We start from the raw sequence: 17,824 nt of genomic DNA, 5'->3' as shown, positions 1-17,824 counted from the left end.
CAGGAGGGTGGGGGTTAGAAGATCAAAGAGGAAAAATGAACAGAGCACAGACCCTGTGGGGGGTTTCACCAGGAAAATTCAACTAGAGAAAACAAACATCATCTCAGGGAGTCTGAGCTCTGGAGAACACAGAACTGGCGACATTTATTGCTAAGGAACACTTCCGTGGGGGAGAGCCAGAGGGAAGGGCAAGAAAAGGGGATTGTCAGGTACTGCAAGCTGGTACTGAACAGTGCTGCAGTGAGCCTACAGGTGCAGATGTCATTTCTACTGTGCTTTTTTGCACCCTCAGGATATATTCCCAGAAGTGGTTTTGCAGGGTCATGGAAGCTCAATTTCTAGTTTCTGAAGGAATGTCCATATTGTTTTCCAAAAAGACTGGACCAGTCCGCGTTCTCACCAACAGTGGAAGAGCATCGCTTTCCCCCCACATCCACACCAGCACTAGTTGATTTTGTTCTTTTGAATGTGTGCATGTTTCTGTGGTGTGAGGAATCAACACCCTTTTGCGGCATCGCACTGTAAGTTATTTTCACTCTGAGTCATTCAGAGAGCAAATTGTTCTAAGGCCTGTGTGGTCTCTATTGATTGTACTTCTTCCCTGTAGCTTCTCCTCTGATGTTAGACAGGTTTCCCCACACATTTAAGGATCAATATTTGGCCAAAGACTTGAGGAGGCTCTTTTGCTGAGCGCTCTCTCTCTCTCTCTCTCTCTCTCTCTCTCTCTCTGTCTGTCTGTCTCTCTCTCACACACACATATACACTCTTCTTTCTCTCACTTAATCTCTCTCCTCCCTCCCTGTCTCCTCCTCAAGCTGTACCTCCCTTCTTCCTTCTCTATCTCCATCTTTCCCACCCTCACCTTCTTCCCTCTTTCACCTTCTCTTCATCTTTCCCTCCCTCTTTCTTCTTCTCTCCCTCCCTCACTTTTTTCCCTCCCCCTCTCCTGCTCCCTCCTTCATTTTCTCCTCCTTCGCTCCTTCTGCCCCTCCATTCCTCCCTCCCTCCCTCCCTTTCTCCCTTTCTCTCTCTCATATTCTGTTATTCAAGGCATGCCATCTCACAGATTCTTGTTTTCTTGGACTCTGCAGAGTTAGTCATAGTATTTACTTTTTTTTTTTCCTGGAGCTCACAGTTCCATGCGGTCTGCTCTCTAATACGTGAAGACGGTTTTTCAAAAATAGATATTTTTAATGTTTTCTAATTGTCTGTGGTTAAAGGGCATTCTCTTACAATTAATCTTTCCTAAATGAAAACAAGTCAGTGCTATAATTACAAACTTTACATAAAAAGAAGAGAGAGATACAGAACAACCGCTACCTGAAGTAAGGCCTGTGTTCTAGAATGTCTGGTAAATGATTTTTCACTTGAAAATTAGCAGCAGGAAATAAACCAGATTCAAATCCTATACACAGCTATTTTTTTTAAAATATTTTTATTAGTGAGACATCATGAGGTACAGTTGTAGACTTACAAATTTTTGTGCTTGGGTTTCAATTATACAATGATCAAATACCCATCCCTCCACCAGTGCCCATTTCCCATCACCACGGATCCCAGTATCCCTCCCACCTCCCATCCTCCCTGGACCACCCTGCCTCTGTGGCAGGGCATTCCCTTTTGTTCTCTCTCTCTTATTGGGTGTTGTGGTTTGCAAAAGAGGCAATGGGAAACATTCATGTTTGGTCTATAGTCTACTTTCAGCATGCTTCTCCCATCCTGAGAGAATCCTCCCAACACCTTTATTTGGTGTTCCCTTCTCTATCTGAGCTCCCTTTTCTCCTAGCATGTGTGGCTGGCCTCCAAGCCATGGAGTAAAATTCCTGGTACTAATCTTAGCCATTCTTGGGTGTTAGTCTCCTATTTTGTTACTTTATTTTCCGCAGATGAATGCAATCTTTCTATGTCTATCCTTTTCTTTCTGAGTCATTTCGCTTAACATGATACTTTCCATGTAGTACTACTTGTATGTAAATTTCATGACTTTGTCTTTTCTAACAGCTACATAGGACTCCATTGTGTAGATGTACCAAAGTTTCTTTAACCAGTCATCTGTTTTCGGGCACTCAGGTTTTTTTCCAGATTTTGGCTATTGTAAAGAGTGCTGCAATGAACAAACAATTGCAGATGTCACTTTGACTATACTTTTTTGCCTCTCAGGGGTATATTCCCAGGAGTGGTATTGCTGGGTCAAATGGGAGCTCAATTTCTAATTTTTTGAGAATCATCCATACTGTTTTCCAAAAGGGCTGAACCAGTTGGCATTTTCACCAGCAGTGAAGGAGTGTCCCTTTCTTGCCACATCCACGCCAGCACCGGTTGCTTTTGTTCTTGTGGATATGGGCCAGTCTCTGCGGTGTGAAATGATATCTCGTGTGTGGTTTTGATCTGCATCTCCCTGATAATTAATGATGTGGAGCATTTTCTCATGTGCCTTTTAGCCATTCGGATTTCTTCTTTGTGAAAGTTTCTATTCATTTCATCTCCCCATTTTTTGATGGGATTGGATGTTTTCTTTTTGTGGAGTTCAACCAGTACTTTGTATATCCTTGATATCAACCTCTTGTCGGATGTGTATTTGGTGAATATCCTTTCCCATTCTGTAGGCTGTCTTTGTATTTTGGTCACTGTTTCTTTTGAGGTGCAGAAGCTTCTTAGTTTAAGATAGTCCCATTTGTTTATCTCTGTTTTCACTTGCTTGGCCAGCGGTGTGACATCTTTGAAGACACCTTTAGCTTCTATGTCATGGAGGGTTTTGCCAACTTTTTCCTCAATGTACCTTATGGATTCCAGTCTGATGTTGAGGTCTTTAATCCACTTTGATCTTACTTTTGTACATGGAGTTAGACAGAGATCTGAGCCCACCTTTTTGCATGTAGCTGTCCAGTTTTGCCAGCACAATTTGTTAAAGAGGCTTTTCCTGCTTCACTTCACTTTTCTTGCCCCCTTATCGAAGATTAGATACTCGTATGCTTGGAGGGAGATGTTCGTGTATTCAACCCTGTTCCATAGGTCTACAGCTCTGCCTTTGTTCCAGTACCATGCTGTTTTAATTATTACTGCCTTGTAGTAGAGTTTGAAGTTAGGGAGGTTGATTCCTCCCATTTTCTTTTTCCCAAGAATTGCTTTAGCTATTTGTGGGGTCTTATTGTTCCATATAAATTTCAGGAGTGTTTGTTCCATTTCTTTGAAAATGTTATGGGTATCCTAATAGGGATCGCGTTGAATTTATACAGTATTTGGGAAGTATTGCCATTTTATAATGTTAATCCTCCCGATCCATGAACAGGGGGTATTTTTCCATTTCCTCGTATCCTCTTTTATTTCCTGAAGTAGCGTGTTGTAGTTTTCTTTGTACAGGTCCTTTACTTCCTTAGTTAAGGTGATTCCTAGGTACTTGATTTTCTGGGGCACAATTGTAAATGGGATTGTTTTCTTCATGTCACTTTCTTCTCTTTCACTATTTGCATATAGAAAAGCCATGGACTTTTGGGCATTGATTTTGTAGCCTGCAACTTTACTATACAAGCCTATTGTTTCTAGAAGTTTCTTGGTAGAGGTTTTAGGGTTCTCTAAGTATAGTATCATATCATCTGCGAATAGTGAGAGCTTGATTTCTTCTTTTCCTACCTGGATGCCCTTAATATCTTTTTCTTGCCTAATCTCTATTGCAAGTACTTCCAGTACTATATTGAACAGCAATGGAGAGAGTGGACATCCTTGTCTCGTCCCTGATCTTAGAGGGAAGGCTCTCAGTTTTTCCCCATTGAGGACGATGCTTGCTGTATACACAGCTATTTTAAGAAAAATGAAAATGAAAGGCAGGATAACATTCTTGGAGATTATAAAAACATGTTAGAATATATTCCTACAAATGAAATAAAAGCTGGAACCTACTACTTTAAAATAAATGCAAAGAAATAGATGCAACAAGTGAACAAATAAGAATAAATAAGAAATAAGTCCTTGACAGCTCAGATAGAGAGGGGAGCACCAAGTAAAGGGTGTTGGGAGGACCCTCCCAGGATGAGAGATGCATGCTGAAAATAGACTATAGACTATAGACCGAACATGATAGCCACTCAATGCCTCTTTTGCAGACCACAGCACCCAAAAGGAGAGAGAGAACAAAATGGACTGCCCTGCCACAGGGGTGGGGGTGGGTGGGAAGGATGCTGGGAGCATTGGAGGTGGGGAATGGGCACTCAATATTGTATAACTGAAACCCAAGCACAAAAATTTGTAAGTTTACAACTGAACCTCATGGTGTTTCACTAATTAAAATTAAAAAAAAGAAATAAGTCCTTGAAATGAGGTAGTCGGATTTTAATAATTAATTACTAATTAGAGAAAAGGAAGTTTAGGAAAGAATGGTAACGAGGCAAACATGTGAATAAGACAATATAAGAGAAAATTTTGAAAAGAGATTAAAAAACATAACATAGTAGGTCTGTATACAGTTATTCGTAGAAATTCTTGCAAGTTGCCTTGTTTGGAATTGGGGTGTTCAGTTTGGGAGGGTTTCATCTGATTAAAACAGCTCAACTGATTTATAAACAGTATGGTTTATTTCTAGCATTAACTAGAAATGGGAGCACTGGGAGCTAGAATTTTGACTTGGTAGGACCAAAGTTCCTTTGTGACAAGCTCCTGGTAAAACTCCTGGGCACTGTATCTCTAATTAATTTCTCTGATACACATTTCACACTGACTTGGGGTGGCTCGTTGCTGGGAAATTACGTCCCTGTTACTCCACCAGGAGAGGAAACTTGGAAGCTGGTCCTTGGTTTCCTCTGGATGTTGCATTGGTATATTTTCCTCTTTTGATTTTGCTCAGAGCCCCTCACTATAAGAAGTCATAGTTCTCAGTGCTCTGTATATAGAGTCCTGATATCTTGTTATTAACATCAGCAATTTTACGGATCCATTAAATCTCTTTCTGATTTTTCCTTCTAAAATGCTTTCTGACAACATTTAGGAATGAAATGATGTTTTTGTTTGTTTAATTACAAATGAATTCAAGGCGAATCTGTGCTACAATTGAAAGGTTTGTTTTCATACCCAGATGTGCTTAGGGTTTACTCCTGGCTCTGCATTCAGGAATTACTCCTGGAAGTGCTTAGGGGATCATATGATGTCCCAGGGATTAAACCTGTCAATCGCCAGGTGAGTGACTTACCCACTGTACTATCTCTCCAGCCCCTGAAGATTAATAATATAATTTATAGCACAAATGAAGTTGACTACTGATAGTGAATGTGTGAATTCTAAGCAATATATATAGCCAACTGTTTTCTTCCACTATAGTTTATATTAACATGTAGTTCATTTGTTTTTGTTTCCTAATAATATTAGAGTATGTAAACAGTGCCTTTGTAAGGGTTTGATCTTTCAGATGAGGTCTACCTCATCCTGCCTCAGAAAGACTGACTTTTTTTTTTTTTAAATTTTTTGGTTTTTTTTTTTTTTTTTTTTTTTTTTAGTGAAACACCATGAGGTACAGTTGTAGATTTACAAATTTTTGTGCTTGGATTTCGGTCATACCATGATCAAATACCCATCCCTCCACCAGTGCCCATTTTCCACCACCAGGATAATATCCCCCCCATCCCCCCATCCCCCCCTGCCACTGTGGCAGGGCATTCCCTTAAGACTGACTTTCTTTTGGTGGGAGGCAGGGGCTGGGTGACATACCCATTGGTGCTCAGGGATCATCCCTGGTGGTACGTGGGAGGTCCTGTGTGGCATCAGGGATAGAACCTGGGTTGCTGTGTATAAGGCAAGTGCCCTAACCCCTGTATTATCTCTCCAATACCCCTTCACTGGAGTTTCAAAATTTTCTTGCCAGCTATTCAGCAAGGACACTTTCCTTCCATTATACAACTTGGGGTGGGGGCAAGCATTTTTTAATATTTTTGTTGGCTGAAGTATTTTCCCATGTCTTTTATAAATTCTATTCAGGTTCAGACCTTATGAATTCTAACCAGGATTGTTTATGAGATTCATTTAAAGCACATAAAAATTTCTTTCTTTCAGAAAAGATAAATAATTAATAATAATTAATTGAATATTTTAAATCAGTAATCGTATGGGTTGGAGCGATAGCATAGTGGTAGGGCATTTGCCTTGAAAGCTGCTGGCCCGACTGACCCAGGTTCAATTCCTCCGCCCCTCTCAGATAGCCCGGCAAGCTACTGAGAGTATCTTACCCGCCGGCAAAGCCTGGCAAGCTACCCATGACGAATTCAATATGCCAAACCAATATGCCAAACACAGTAACCACAAGTCTCACAATGGAGATGTTACTGGGCCTGCTCAAGCAAATCAGTGAACAACAGGAGGACAGTGACAGTGACAGTAATCATATACTGTTGAGTTCTTTAGAGGGTGGGCTGGAGCGATAGCACAGTGGTAGGGTGTTTGCCTTGCATGCAGCCAACATGGCCAACCCGAGTTCGATTCCTCCGCCCCTCTCGGAGAACCTGGCAAGCTACCGAGAGTATCTCGCCTGCACGGCAGAGCCTGGCAAGCTCCCCGTGACGTATTCGATATGCCAGACACAGTAACAACAAAGTCTCCAATGGAGACGTTACTGGGCCCGCTCGAGAAAATCGATGATCAACGGGAGGGCCTTTACTTTTCTTTAGAGGGTTAGCAAATAAAAAGCTTTGTTCAGAAAAGTAGTGCCAGAAAGATAGTTCAGAGATTAAGGTAGCCAACCCCAGGTTGATCTCTGCCACCCCACATATGGCCCCTGAGGACTGGAAGGAGTTTAGAATCAGTGGTAAGCCCTGAGCACTGCAAGTATGTTTAATAGAAAAGTACAAATAAATTTAACAAACCAACCCATCCAAACAGAAGCAAAAAAAAGGAACAAATGAGAAAGCAAAAAGATGTCTAGGATTCCTCATGGAAATAATACTCACAGAAGTAAATTTCTTTTGTATTTTTAAGAATCTCAACTTAAAACTAATTTGTAGGTCAAACCATGGTAAATCCCAAAGCATGCTTAGTTCTTATAGTTGCTTAATCATTTTTATTCCAGAGGAATCAGTCTAATTTAATATTGCACAGTGGATGATCTTCTTTATTAAAACCAGAACTGATGTCAGCTTAAAGAAACTCCTCGCTTTATGTTGTTTTTGGATAGCTTGTTTAGAAAGGACAAAACAAAAACAAGAACAAAAAATGAAAAATGTGTGCTCAGATTACTAGTATTGCCACTCAGAAGATTCTTCTTTACAGGTCGAGAATTGTGAGTTAACTTAAGACAGTTTGGTTGTTCATTTGGGTTCCTTTTGTTATGGTAGCGATCAGGAACCTCTAGTAAGGTTGTATGTGTAGATTAGGACCCTAACCTCTCCCCAGCCCCTCCTCCCATATCATGGGTTGCATGCTGTTAGGTCAAAGCAAATTCTGCCACATACATGTTTTTTAGCAAGCAGACACAAACTATAAAACTTATTTCTATAAGTTCCGTGAAATGTTTCTCAGTCTTTGCACTATTCTTGTAGTGTCTCAAAGTTTAGTTGAGCCATAGTAGGGGCATGATTTTAGTCTGGGTTGAAGTTAGGTGACAAAATCCTTTGATAACAGGTGGAACAGAGGATGCTTTGAGAACCCTAAAGCAAAGACACCAGGCATCATGGCAGCTAAGCATTATTCGAGACAGGTCATCCATCTTGATCTTACACCTCTGGTGTTCATGGGAGATGCAGGTAGGAACAGAGCTGTTTTTAGAGAAACCTGGTGGAGTGTGTGTTCTTGAATAATCCCCTCTTATAGTTAAGCATTCCTCCAGAGTAGTGGTTTTCAACCTCCGGTCCTCAAGGAAAAGGAAAAAGTCGAAAACTGCTGATATACTTGCAGTGGTCGTTAGCTGCCCTTGTTATAGAAGATGTGTGAGAGGTATGAAAAAAGCTGTGTACCACTGGTCTAGACTGTCTGATTAAGGTACTGAAGTATTCACTGTGTTGGTTAAACCTGTCCGGAACGGGGGAAATGACATTATGTCTAAGTCAGATGGGTATTGGTTGGATACCAGTTCAACGTTCTTTCACCTTAGGTCTTTGATCATAAAGTTTGGTGGATATTTCTTAGCTACAGAGTTTATTGCTCTCTAATTGTGTCTTCCTAAAAATAATGTTTAAAAATTTTTAAAAAAATTCTTATTATTTATTTGCAGGGGAAGGATGTTATTTCCCAAAGGGTGCTCTGGTGGCCCAAGGTCCCCTCCCAGCAATTCTTGGCCAACCAGACTGACATTTCAATATAGGGCCTGAAAATGTGGTGCTACGCAGGCCCTGCAGTGCTGGAGGTAACCTGGGACGTACCCAGCAGTGCTCAAGTGGACCATGTTGTACTCAGGATCAGTCTGGGCCAGCTGCATGCAAAGCATGCACCTTCACCCCTGTATGGTCTTTTCTGCCCAGTGAACATAATGTTTCATATTTTACTGATATCCCAGGTATTTACAGTTTTAAGACTCAAATGTAGCAAACTCAAAACTAACTTACCCCTTCTGGGTGGAAGTGATTAATATAGCAGGTAAGGCACTTGTATTGCACAAAGCTGACTCAGATTTGCTTGCTGGCACCCCATATGGTCCCCAGAGCCTGCCAGGAGAGATCTCAGAGCACAGAGCTAAGAGGCCTGAGCATCACTGTGTATGGTCCCCAAATCGCCCCCCCACCAAAAAAAAAGCGAAAACTAACCTTCCCCTAGAAAGATGCCAGTTATTGATTGAGCATCTGCTTTCTGCTAGGTTTTGCAGGTGTTAAAAAATATGTATGATCTAAGGAACCCTTGCCTCTAACAAGCTTAGCTCTATTAGAGAGGTAACAGAGAAATTGCTTCCTGTAATTCAAGGCACATGAAGCGCTGTGTCATAAAATGAAAGAGGGCCACACACACTGGCTATCAGTCAGTGTTCGAGTAGCTGCCTTGTGAAAATCATTAGCTAGCTTCTTTTTTTGGTGATTTGGGATGGGGGTGGGAGCGACACACCTGGCAGTGTTCAGGGCTCACTCCTGGTACACTCAAAGGTCACTCCTGGTGGGCTGGGGCACCATCTGGGGTTCTGGGATCAAACCTGGGTTGGCAGCACCCAGGATGATCACATGCAAGGATATCGCCCTAGCTGCTAGCTAGCATCTTTCCAAAGGTATGTCAAACATGTCACATAAATTAACTACCACAGGACAGTGTTCTATTTCTAGGCAACATTCTTCATAGGCAGTAAGTTATTTCCTTTTTTAGGATATTGGAGCTTTAGTTGGGGGAGTTATCTAGAAATGATGTACCTTTGAATGTAGGTTCTAAATGATTGGCTGGAGCTTGTTTCATAACTGGCTTGGGAAGTTGGATTTCATTTAAATCCCAGAACTGACTTCCTAAGTGTGGTTGTTTCAATACAGGTACTAATGCTTTCTCTCCAAGTAGGTTAGTGACTTGTTATTTTTCTTGCCTTTAAAAATAATCCACCCAAAAGAAGAAGAACAACCAGTGCTGGTGCATATGCGGGGAGAAAGGGATTCTCATTCATTTTTGGTGGAGATACCAACTGGTTCAGCTTCTTGTAAAACAATATGGGTATTCCTCAAAAAAACTAGAAATTGAGTGTCTGTATGACCCAGCAATACCATGATCACGATCATCCTGTTGTTCGTCGATTGCCTTGAGCAGGCACCAGAATTGTCTCCTTCGTCCTAGGCCTAAGATTTTAAAAAAGTTCCATATTCAAGGCTCTTTCAGGGTTAGGAGAATGAGACCCATCATTGTTACTGGTATTTGGCATATTGGGTATGCCACAGGGAGTTTGCCTGACTCTGCTATATGGGCAGGTTACATTCGGAAGCCTGCCAGGTTGTCCAAAGCAAGAATGAGATAATAAGATGTCTTCTGGGAGCTGGGTTTTATAGTCTCTGGGTCTTGGCATTGATGGGATTACATGGCGCCAGGGGGCCATTTGGTGGGTGTGACCCCTGGAAGATGGAGGATCTGGGTGGAGGATGCTCAGCCCCGATCCAAGCAGGCTTGGAGATCTCAGCCCCAGGACCCGCATGCCTTTGTTCCTCTGCCATCTTCATGCATGTGGAGAGTGGTCTCAGCATGGGTGTGGCTGGTTCTGGTTCTCTAGCAATACCACTTCTGGGAATATATCCTGGAGGCCCAAAAACATACAGAAGTGCCATCTGCACTATTAGTTCATTGCAGCACTATTCACAATAGCCAGAATCTGGAAACAACCTGAATGCCTGATAACAGATGACTGGATAAAGAAACTATGGTACATCTACACAGTGGAGTACTACACGGCTCTTAGGAAAAATTAAGTTATGAAATTTGCCTTTAAATGAATGGACTTAGAGAGTGTCATGCTGAGCAAATGAGTCAGAAGGAGAAGGACAGATACAAAATGACTGCACTCACTTGTGAGATATCACTATATCACTGTATCACTGTTGTCCCATTGTTCATTGATTTGCTCGAGCAGGTGCCAGTAACATCTCCATTCGTCCCAGTCCTGAGATTTTATTTTATTTTATTTGCTTTTTGGGTCATACCCGGCGATGCACAGGGGTTACTCCTGGCTCTGCGCTCAGGAATTACCCCTGGCGGTGCTCAGGGGACCATATGGGATGCTGGGAATTGAACCTGGGTCGGCCGCGTGCAAGGCAAACGCCCTACCCACTGTGCTATTGCTCCAGCCCCAATCCTGAGATTTTAGCAGCATCTCGTTATTCGTCCTTCCCAACACTGCTGTATTGGAGGCTCTTTCAGGGTCAGAGGAATGAAGCCCATTATAGTTACTGTTTCTGGCATATTGAAGACACCACGGGTAGCTTGCCAGGCTCTGCCTGTGGGATATATCACGATCACGATCACGACCACCCTGTTGTTCGTCGATTGCCTCGAGCAGGTGCCAGTAACGTCTTCTTCGTCCTAGCCCTGAGATTTTTTTTTTTTAAAGTGCCATATTCAAGGCTTTTTTCAGGGTTAGGAGAATGAGACCCATCATTGTTACTGGTATTTGGCATATTGGGTATACCACGGGGAGTTTGCCAGACTCTGCCGTGTGGGCATGTTACATTTGGTAGCCTGCCAGTTTGACCAAATTAGGAATGAGATGATAAGATGTCGCGCGGGAGCTGGGTGTGATAATCTCTGGATCCTGGCCGTTGTTGGAGTTACACGGCAGTTGGTGGGTATAACTGTCTAGTTACTGGCAGGTCCAGTCCCAAACTGTGCAGGCTTGGAGATCTCAGCCCCGGGTCCCACACACCTGGGTTCCTCTGTCAGTTCTTTTATGCGTGAGGCTCATCCAAGTGTGTGGAGAGTGCTCCCAGCATGTCCTTGGCTGGGCCTCGGTGGTCTTCAGCTGTTGGGCCCTGGTGGAGACAGTCAGGCATAGGGTAGGAGACTCTGTCTTGTTCTCTCCCAGGAGCTGAGTGTGATGATCTCTGGATCCTGGCCGTTGTTGGAGTTACACGGCAGTTGGTGGGTGTAACTGTCTAGTTACTGGCAGGTCCAGTCCCAAACTGTGCAGGCTTGGAGATCTCAGCCCCGGGTCCCACACACCTGGGTTCCTCTGTCAGTTCTTTTATGCGTGAGGCTCATCCAAGTGTGTGGAGACTGCTCCCAGCATGTCCTTGGCTGGGCCTCGGTGGTCTTCAGCTGTTGGGCCCTGGTGGAGACAGTCAGGCATAGGGTAGGAGACATGTGGGATATATATATAAAAAAAAAAGTATGAGACTAATTCAAGGCAAGAAAAACAAGGTCCAGGAGGAATGGTCAGTTGGCCGTAAGCTTGCCACAGGTATATGGAAAGCAAAGTGTAGTTAGGATAGAAAAGGGACCAATATGATGATAATAGTTAGAAATGATCACTCTGGATAAGAACCATGTGTTGAAAGTAGGTAAAGGGATGTACAAGATAATCTTTCAGAATCTGTATTGCAGACCATAATACCCAAAAGGAAAGAGGGGAAGGACGGAGGAAGGGATGGAAGGAAAGTGCCTGCCACAGAGTCAGGGTTGAGGGGAAGTGCAGCAGGGAAACTAGGGATATCGTTAGTGGGAAGTGTACACTGGTGAAGGGGTGGGTATTGGAACATTGTGTAACTGAAATCCAATCATGAACTACCTTGTTAAAAACAAACAGGCAAACAAAAAGAATCCACCGACTCTGTGCTGTGTAAAGGAGTATGGACAGACTGACTTACAGAGAAAATTGAATTACTCTGTTAATGATGTGTTGATTAATACACTTTTAACAAGAAGACTAATCTGGATAAAATTGAGATCGTACACACATTAATCATTTTGCAACTCAGTATGCAAATTTACTAGAAATTTATCGAACTTTTGATCTAATTTGGGCTAAGGAGTCGTAAGGAATAAGGAAAATGTGAATTTTCTGAGCTTAGCAAAATAACTTCTGCTCCTTTTTCAGTTCGATATTCTCCTTAAATATTAGCCCGATTAACGTGCTGTTAATTCTAGAGTAAATAATTTTTGTTGCATATATCAGGATGTTGATTAAAAGGTTTTAAAATGTTTACCAAGATAATTTCATGGTAAAGAATAAGGAGAACATTTTAAAGTTATCTTGACACATTTTCCTAGCTAATTGCATAGCTTTTTCCTGAAGATGCTACCACTTACTCTGCCAGTGATAGAAAACTATATTTGGTTCTATTCCTGGAAACTTTTTTTAAGAAAAGAAGAAAGAAAGAGGAGAAAAGTAGATCTGTTACTCTCTCCTTCCCTGCTCTAGAGTTTGGTGCAAAAACAACAATCTTCTTTTAGTTCCTCTGTTTTACAGCACCAAGAGAAAACTACATCCAAATGAGAATTTCTTTGCTCCCTTTGTTTTTTTTAATCCTTTTTTGGGTCTCACCTAGTGATGCTCAGGGATTACTCCTGCTCTATACTCCACTCAGAAATTACTCCTGGCGGTGCTCAGGGGACCTTATGACTTGCTGGGGATCAAACCCAAATATGCCACATGCAAGGCAAACACCCTAACTTCTGTACGTCACTTTGGCCCCTTCCTTTGGTTTCTTTTCCCGTCAAAAAGGTTAACTTCTGTTGTCATATACCAGAACATTTCTGTTGCCTAAGTTGCACTCTACAAAAAATTTTATGCACTTATTTCATGGCTCATATTTCATTCTTTTATAGGAATTTTAAACAGCTGTCAGGTGAAATGGAGTTTCTGACCATTAATGGATCAACATTAAGAAATCTGGAAATTCTGCAAAATCAGGTCAGATATACATAAGTAAGGACTAGCTAATACAAATAATCTTTGGGAAAAATGGTTGGGATGAAGTAAGCCTCTGTTATTATGAATGAAAGTGAAAATAATATTGACTCTGCTGCCTGTCATCTACTTACTACTTGTTAACAGTAGCACTCATTTTTTTTTTGACAAATAAAGGCCCTCCCGTTGATCGTCGATTTGCTCGAGCGGGCCCAGTAACGTCTCCATTGGAGACTTTGTTGTTACTGTGTCTGGCATATCCAATACTCTCAGTAGCTTGCCGGGCTCTCCGAGAGGGGCGGAGGAATCGAACTCGGGTTGGCCATGTTGGCCGCTTGTAAGGCGAACGCCCTACCCGCTGTGCTATTGCTCCAGCCCTGACAAATAAATATGTAAAATACTCCTGTGGAAGTTACTTTGGGAGTTGTGGAAGCATTCTGCTTCCACAAATGACTGATCATTTTGCTTGGTTGTTTTTATCTTGGACTACTCCCAGCTCTAAAGAAATGTTTATTGACATTACATATTAAAGTAAATGCTGTGTTTATTCTCCTGACGTAGGGCTTCTGTATTCCTAATCAGTTTCTCTACTCAGTGTCTTATCTTCCAAGTTCTCCTACAAGTTCTCTTCCAAGTTCTATACGTGTCGAACTTGCTTTAACTCACCAACATTTTTTTTTTTTTGGCCTACTGGCCAGGTGTTTATTTGTCTTTTTTTTTTTTTTTTTTTTTTTTTTTGGTTAGTGAAACACCATGAGGTACAGTTGTAGACTTACAAGTTGTTGTGCTTGGGTTTCAGTTATACAATAATCAAATACCCATCCCACCACCAGTGCCCATTCTCCACCCCCACAATCCCAGTATCCCTCCCACCCCCCATCTCCCATCACACTCTGCCTCTGTGGCAGGGCACTCCCTTTTGTTCTATCTCTCCTTTCGGGTGCTGTGGTCTGCAGAAGAGATATTGGGTGGCAGTCATGTTCGGTCCATAGACTACTTTCAGCAGGCATCTCCTGTCCTGGGCAGATCTTCCCAGCTCCGTTTATTTGGTGCTCCCTTCTCTATCTGAGCTGCCTTTACCCCTAGAGTGTGCAGCTGGCCTCTAAGCCATGGAGTGAACAACCTGGTATTTATCACAGCTGTTCTTGGGTGTTAGTCTCTTATTTTGTTACTTTATGTTACCCAGATGAATGCAATATTTCTATGTCTGTCCCTCTCTTTCTGACTCATTTCGCTTAGCGTAATATTTTCCATGTAATACCACTTGTATGTAAATTTCATGACTTCATTTTTTCTAACTGCAACATCGTACTCCATTGTGTAGATGTACCAAAGTTTCTTTAACCAGTCATCTGTTCTCGGGCACTCAGGTGTTTTCCATATTTTAGCTATTGTAAAGAGTGCTGCAATGAACAAACAAGTGCAGATCTCACTTCGACTATACTTTTTTGCCTCTCCAGGGTATATTCCCAGGAGTGGTATTGCTGGGTCAAATGGGAGCTCAATTTCTAGTTTTTTGAGAATGTCCATACTGTTTTCCAAAAGGGTTGAACCAGTTGGCATTTCCACCAGCAGTGAAGGAGGGTCCCTTTCTCGCCACATCCGCGCCAACACAGGTTGCTTTTGTTCTTTTGAATGTGGGCCAGTCTCTGTGGTGTGAAATGATATCTCATTGTGGTTTTGATCTGCATCTCCTTGATGATTAATGATGTAGAGCATTTTCTCATGTGCCTTTTAGCCATTCGGATTTCTTCTTTGAGAAATTCTCTGTTCATTTCATTGTCCCACTTTTTGATGGGGTTGGATGATTTCTTCTTGTGGAGTTCAGCCAGTACTTTGTATATCCTTGATATCAACCCCTTATTGGATGTGTATTTGGAGAATATCCTTTCCCATTCTGTAGATTGTCTTTGTATTTTGGTCACTGTTTCTTTTGAGGTGCAGAAGCTTCTTAGTTTAAGATAGTCCCATTTGTCTATCTCTGTTTTCACTTGCTTGGCCAGTGGCGTGACATCTTTGCAGATACCATTAGCTTCAGTGTCATGGAAGGTTTTGCCAACTTTGTCTTCAATGTACCTTATGGTTTCCGGTCTGATGTTGAGGTCTTTAATCCATTTTGATCTTACTTTTGTACATGGTGTTAGGCAGAGATCTAAGCCCAGTTTTTGGCATGTAGTTGTCCAGTTTTGCCGGCACCATTTGTTAAAAAGGCTTTCCTTACTCCACTTCGCATTTCTTGCCCCTTTATCAAAGATTTAGATGATCATATGTTTGAGGGGAGATGTCAGTATATTCAACCCTGTTCCATAGGTCTGCAGCTCTGCCTTTGTTCCAATACCATGCTGTTTTAATTATTACTGCTTTGTAACTCACTACCATTTTTATCTTTTTATTCCATAATCTAGAAATTGAGGATATTTTTCCATAAATTCTTCTCATAAGCTCTGTATATCTTCATGCTGAGAAATAAGTTATAGGAACAATTTTCAGGGATGGAGAGAATTTCACTGTCAGAGATGGTAGCTGGAGCTCTGGCCACCTGGTTTTCCTTGCTCAGGCTATTTCTTCCCTGTCCAAACTCTAGTGTGGGGAGGTCAGTTCTGAAATCATATTCCTATGGCAAAAGTCATCTGCTAATCATTTAAGGTCCTTTTCAATGTCAGAACTTCTCTGAGAGAGACTGAGCGGATATCTGCTTGTCTTTGCACTCCAGCACCTGGGGTGATGAAAAAGGGAAAGGAGGATAGGCTGTTGGAGATTTAGGCCTTCTTCCTCTCTTCAGATCACTGAAGACGATCTCCTGCATCATCCTCTTCATGGCCCCTGATAGCATTGAGGGTGTTTTTGTCAAACTATTGGTTTTGTTGCCAGTTGGACTGCCCTGTCTGCCTCCTCCACTGCGCAGCTTTCAGCGACTGCTATAGCTTATGTTCTGTCTTAAGGTTCCTAGTTCTGGTGACTGGAGCGATCATACAGCACGTAGTGCCATTGCCTTTCATGCACCTGACCCAGGTTTGACCCCTGATACCCCATATGATCCCTTGAATCCTGCCAGGAGTGAGCCTTCAGCCTTGTTCACAGTGCCAGGAATAAATCCGAGCATAACCAGTGACCTCCAAACAAAAACAAACAAATCTTCTGAGGTCTGGGGAACCTTGTATCATATTTTTATGGCTGGGATCTGCCACATGGCATTGTGTCTTGTAAGTGCCTTAAGGGAGTGACCGTGTCATAATATACTTTTGCTATCACATTACTGAGAACATCAGAAGTCTTCTCTAAGTGCTTATTGATTTGAAGAAAGAAGCTTTGAAAAATTCATGAAACTTCAATTTTATCTTCCAAGTAAGAGATAAACCTATTAATAGACTTGTAATACAGTGAAACCATTAACAACCATCTCCAATTAATGGTTCAAAACAAACAAACCAAAAAACCCCACCCAAATATTGTGTGTCTCAACTTTCAAGTACTCAAATATAGATGCATAAATCTTTATTCAGAGCTACTAAGACATAGTAAAATAAAACCTTCCCAGGGTAAATTTCTAGAGGAATTTACAGAACAGGTTTGCATCTATCCCCCCCCCCCCCCTTTTTTTTTCATTATTCTGGGAGTTTACATCTTTAGAATGACAAACCTTAGATGGTAGAAGTTACTGAATTGCCAAAGGAAAACTAACTTGACTGTACTCCCCAAGGCAGCAAGGTCTAAAGTATATGTGTATATTTAAACTTATATTTAGGCCCATGATTTGCAGTGCTGTTAATAATAGTAGTACAGCAGGTAGGGCTCTTGCTTTGCACATGGTCAACCTGGGTTCGTTCCCTGACACTCCTTATGGTTACCTGAGCACCACTGCAGGAGTGATTCTTGAGCACAGAGCCAGGAGTAAGCACTGAACACTGCCAGGTATGGCCCCAAAGCAAAACAAAGCAAAATAATAGTGTTTCATGCATACAATATTCTGCCTCCAAATCCACCATGTACAATTATATTTTTAAGGTGCTTAGTAAAAGCCTGTATTTTAGAAAAAGACTTAATAATTTATTGTTTTTTAAATTAATTAATTTGGCTTTTTGTGTCACACCTGGTGATTACTTCTGGCTCTTCACTCAGGAATTACGCCTGGCAGTGCTCGAGGGACCATATGGGGTGCCGGGAATCGAACCTGGGTCGGCCGCATGCAAGGCAAATGCCCTACTCACTGTATTGTCACTCTGACCCTCAATAATTTATTGTTACTTAACAAAAACTACATGTAAACTATACCAGAAGCTATAGTATTTTTGTTTGTTTTCTTTTTGGGCCCACAGCCTGTAGTGATCAGAGCCTGCTTCTGGCTCTGAGCTCAGGGATGACTCCTGGTGGGGTTTGGGGACCTTATATTGTATCAGGGATCAGGCGCAAGGCAAACTCCCTACCCACTATTTATACTATCTCTCCAGCTTCAATAGAATGTATTCTTTTCCTTACAAAATATCAATACTTTATATTGTGTATGTGTATGTATTTGTACATATATTTACATGTGTTATATGGTTATATATTTATTCA

At 41.8% G+C, this 17,824-nt stretch overlaps 1 protein-coding gene across 1 annotated transcript in view; it reads left to right on the top strand.

Annotated features, from left to right (window-relative positions):
- Positions 1-17,824, top strand: part of MSH3 (mutS homolog 3) — a 169,237-nt gene that overhangs the window by 52,025 nt on the left and 99,388 nt on the right. Inside the window, exon 11 of the mRNA XM_056112463.1 lies at positions 13,186-13,270. Within this exon, the coding sequence (XP_055968438.1) occupies positions 13,186-13,270 (85 nt within the window). The remainder of the gene's footprint in view (positions 1-13,185; positions 13,271-17,824) is intronic.

This window comes from Sorex fumeus, unplaced genomic scaffold, assembly GCF_029834395.1.
Source record: "Sorex fumeus unplaced genomic scaffold, SorFum_2.1 ptg000018l, whole genome shotgun sequence".
Classification (NCBI taxonomy): domain Eukaryota; kingdom Metazoa; phylum Chordata; class Mammalia; order Eulipotyphla; family Soricidae; genus Sorex; species Sorex fumeus.
This window is presented reverse-complemented; position numbering and strand designations above follow the sequence as displayed.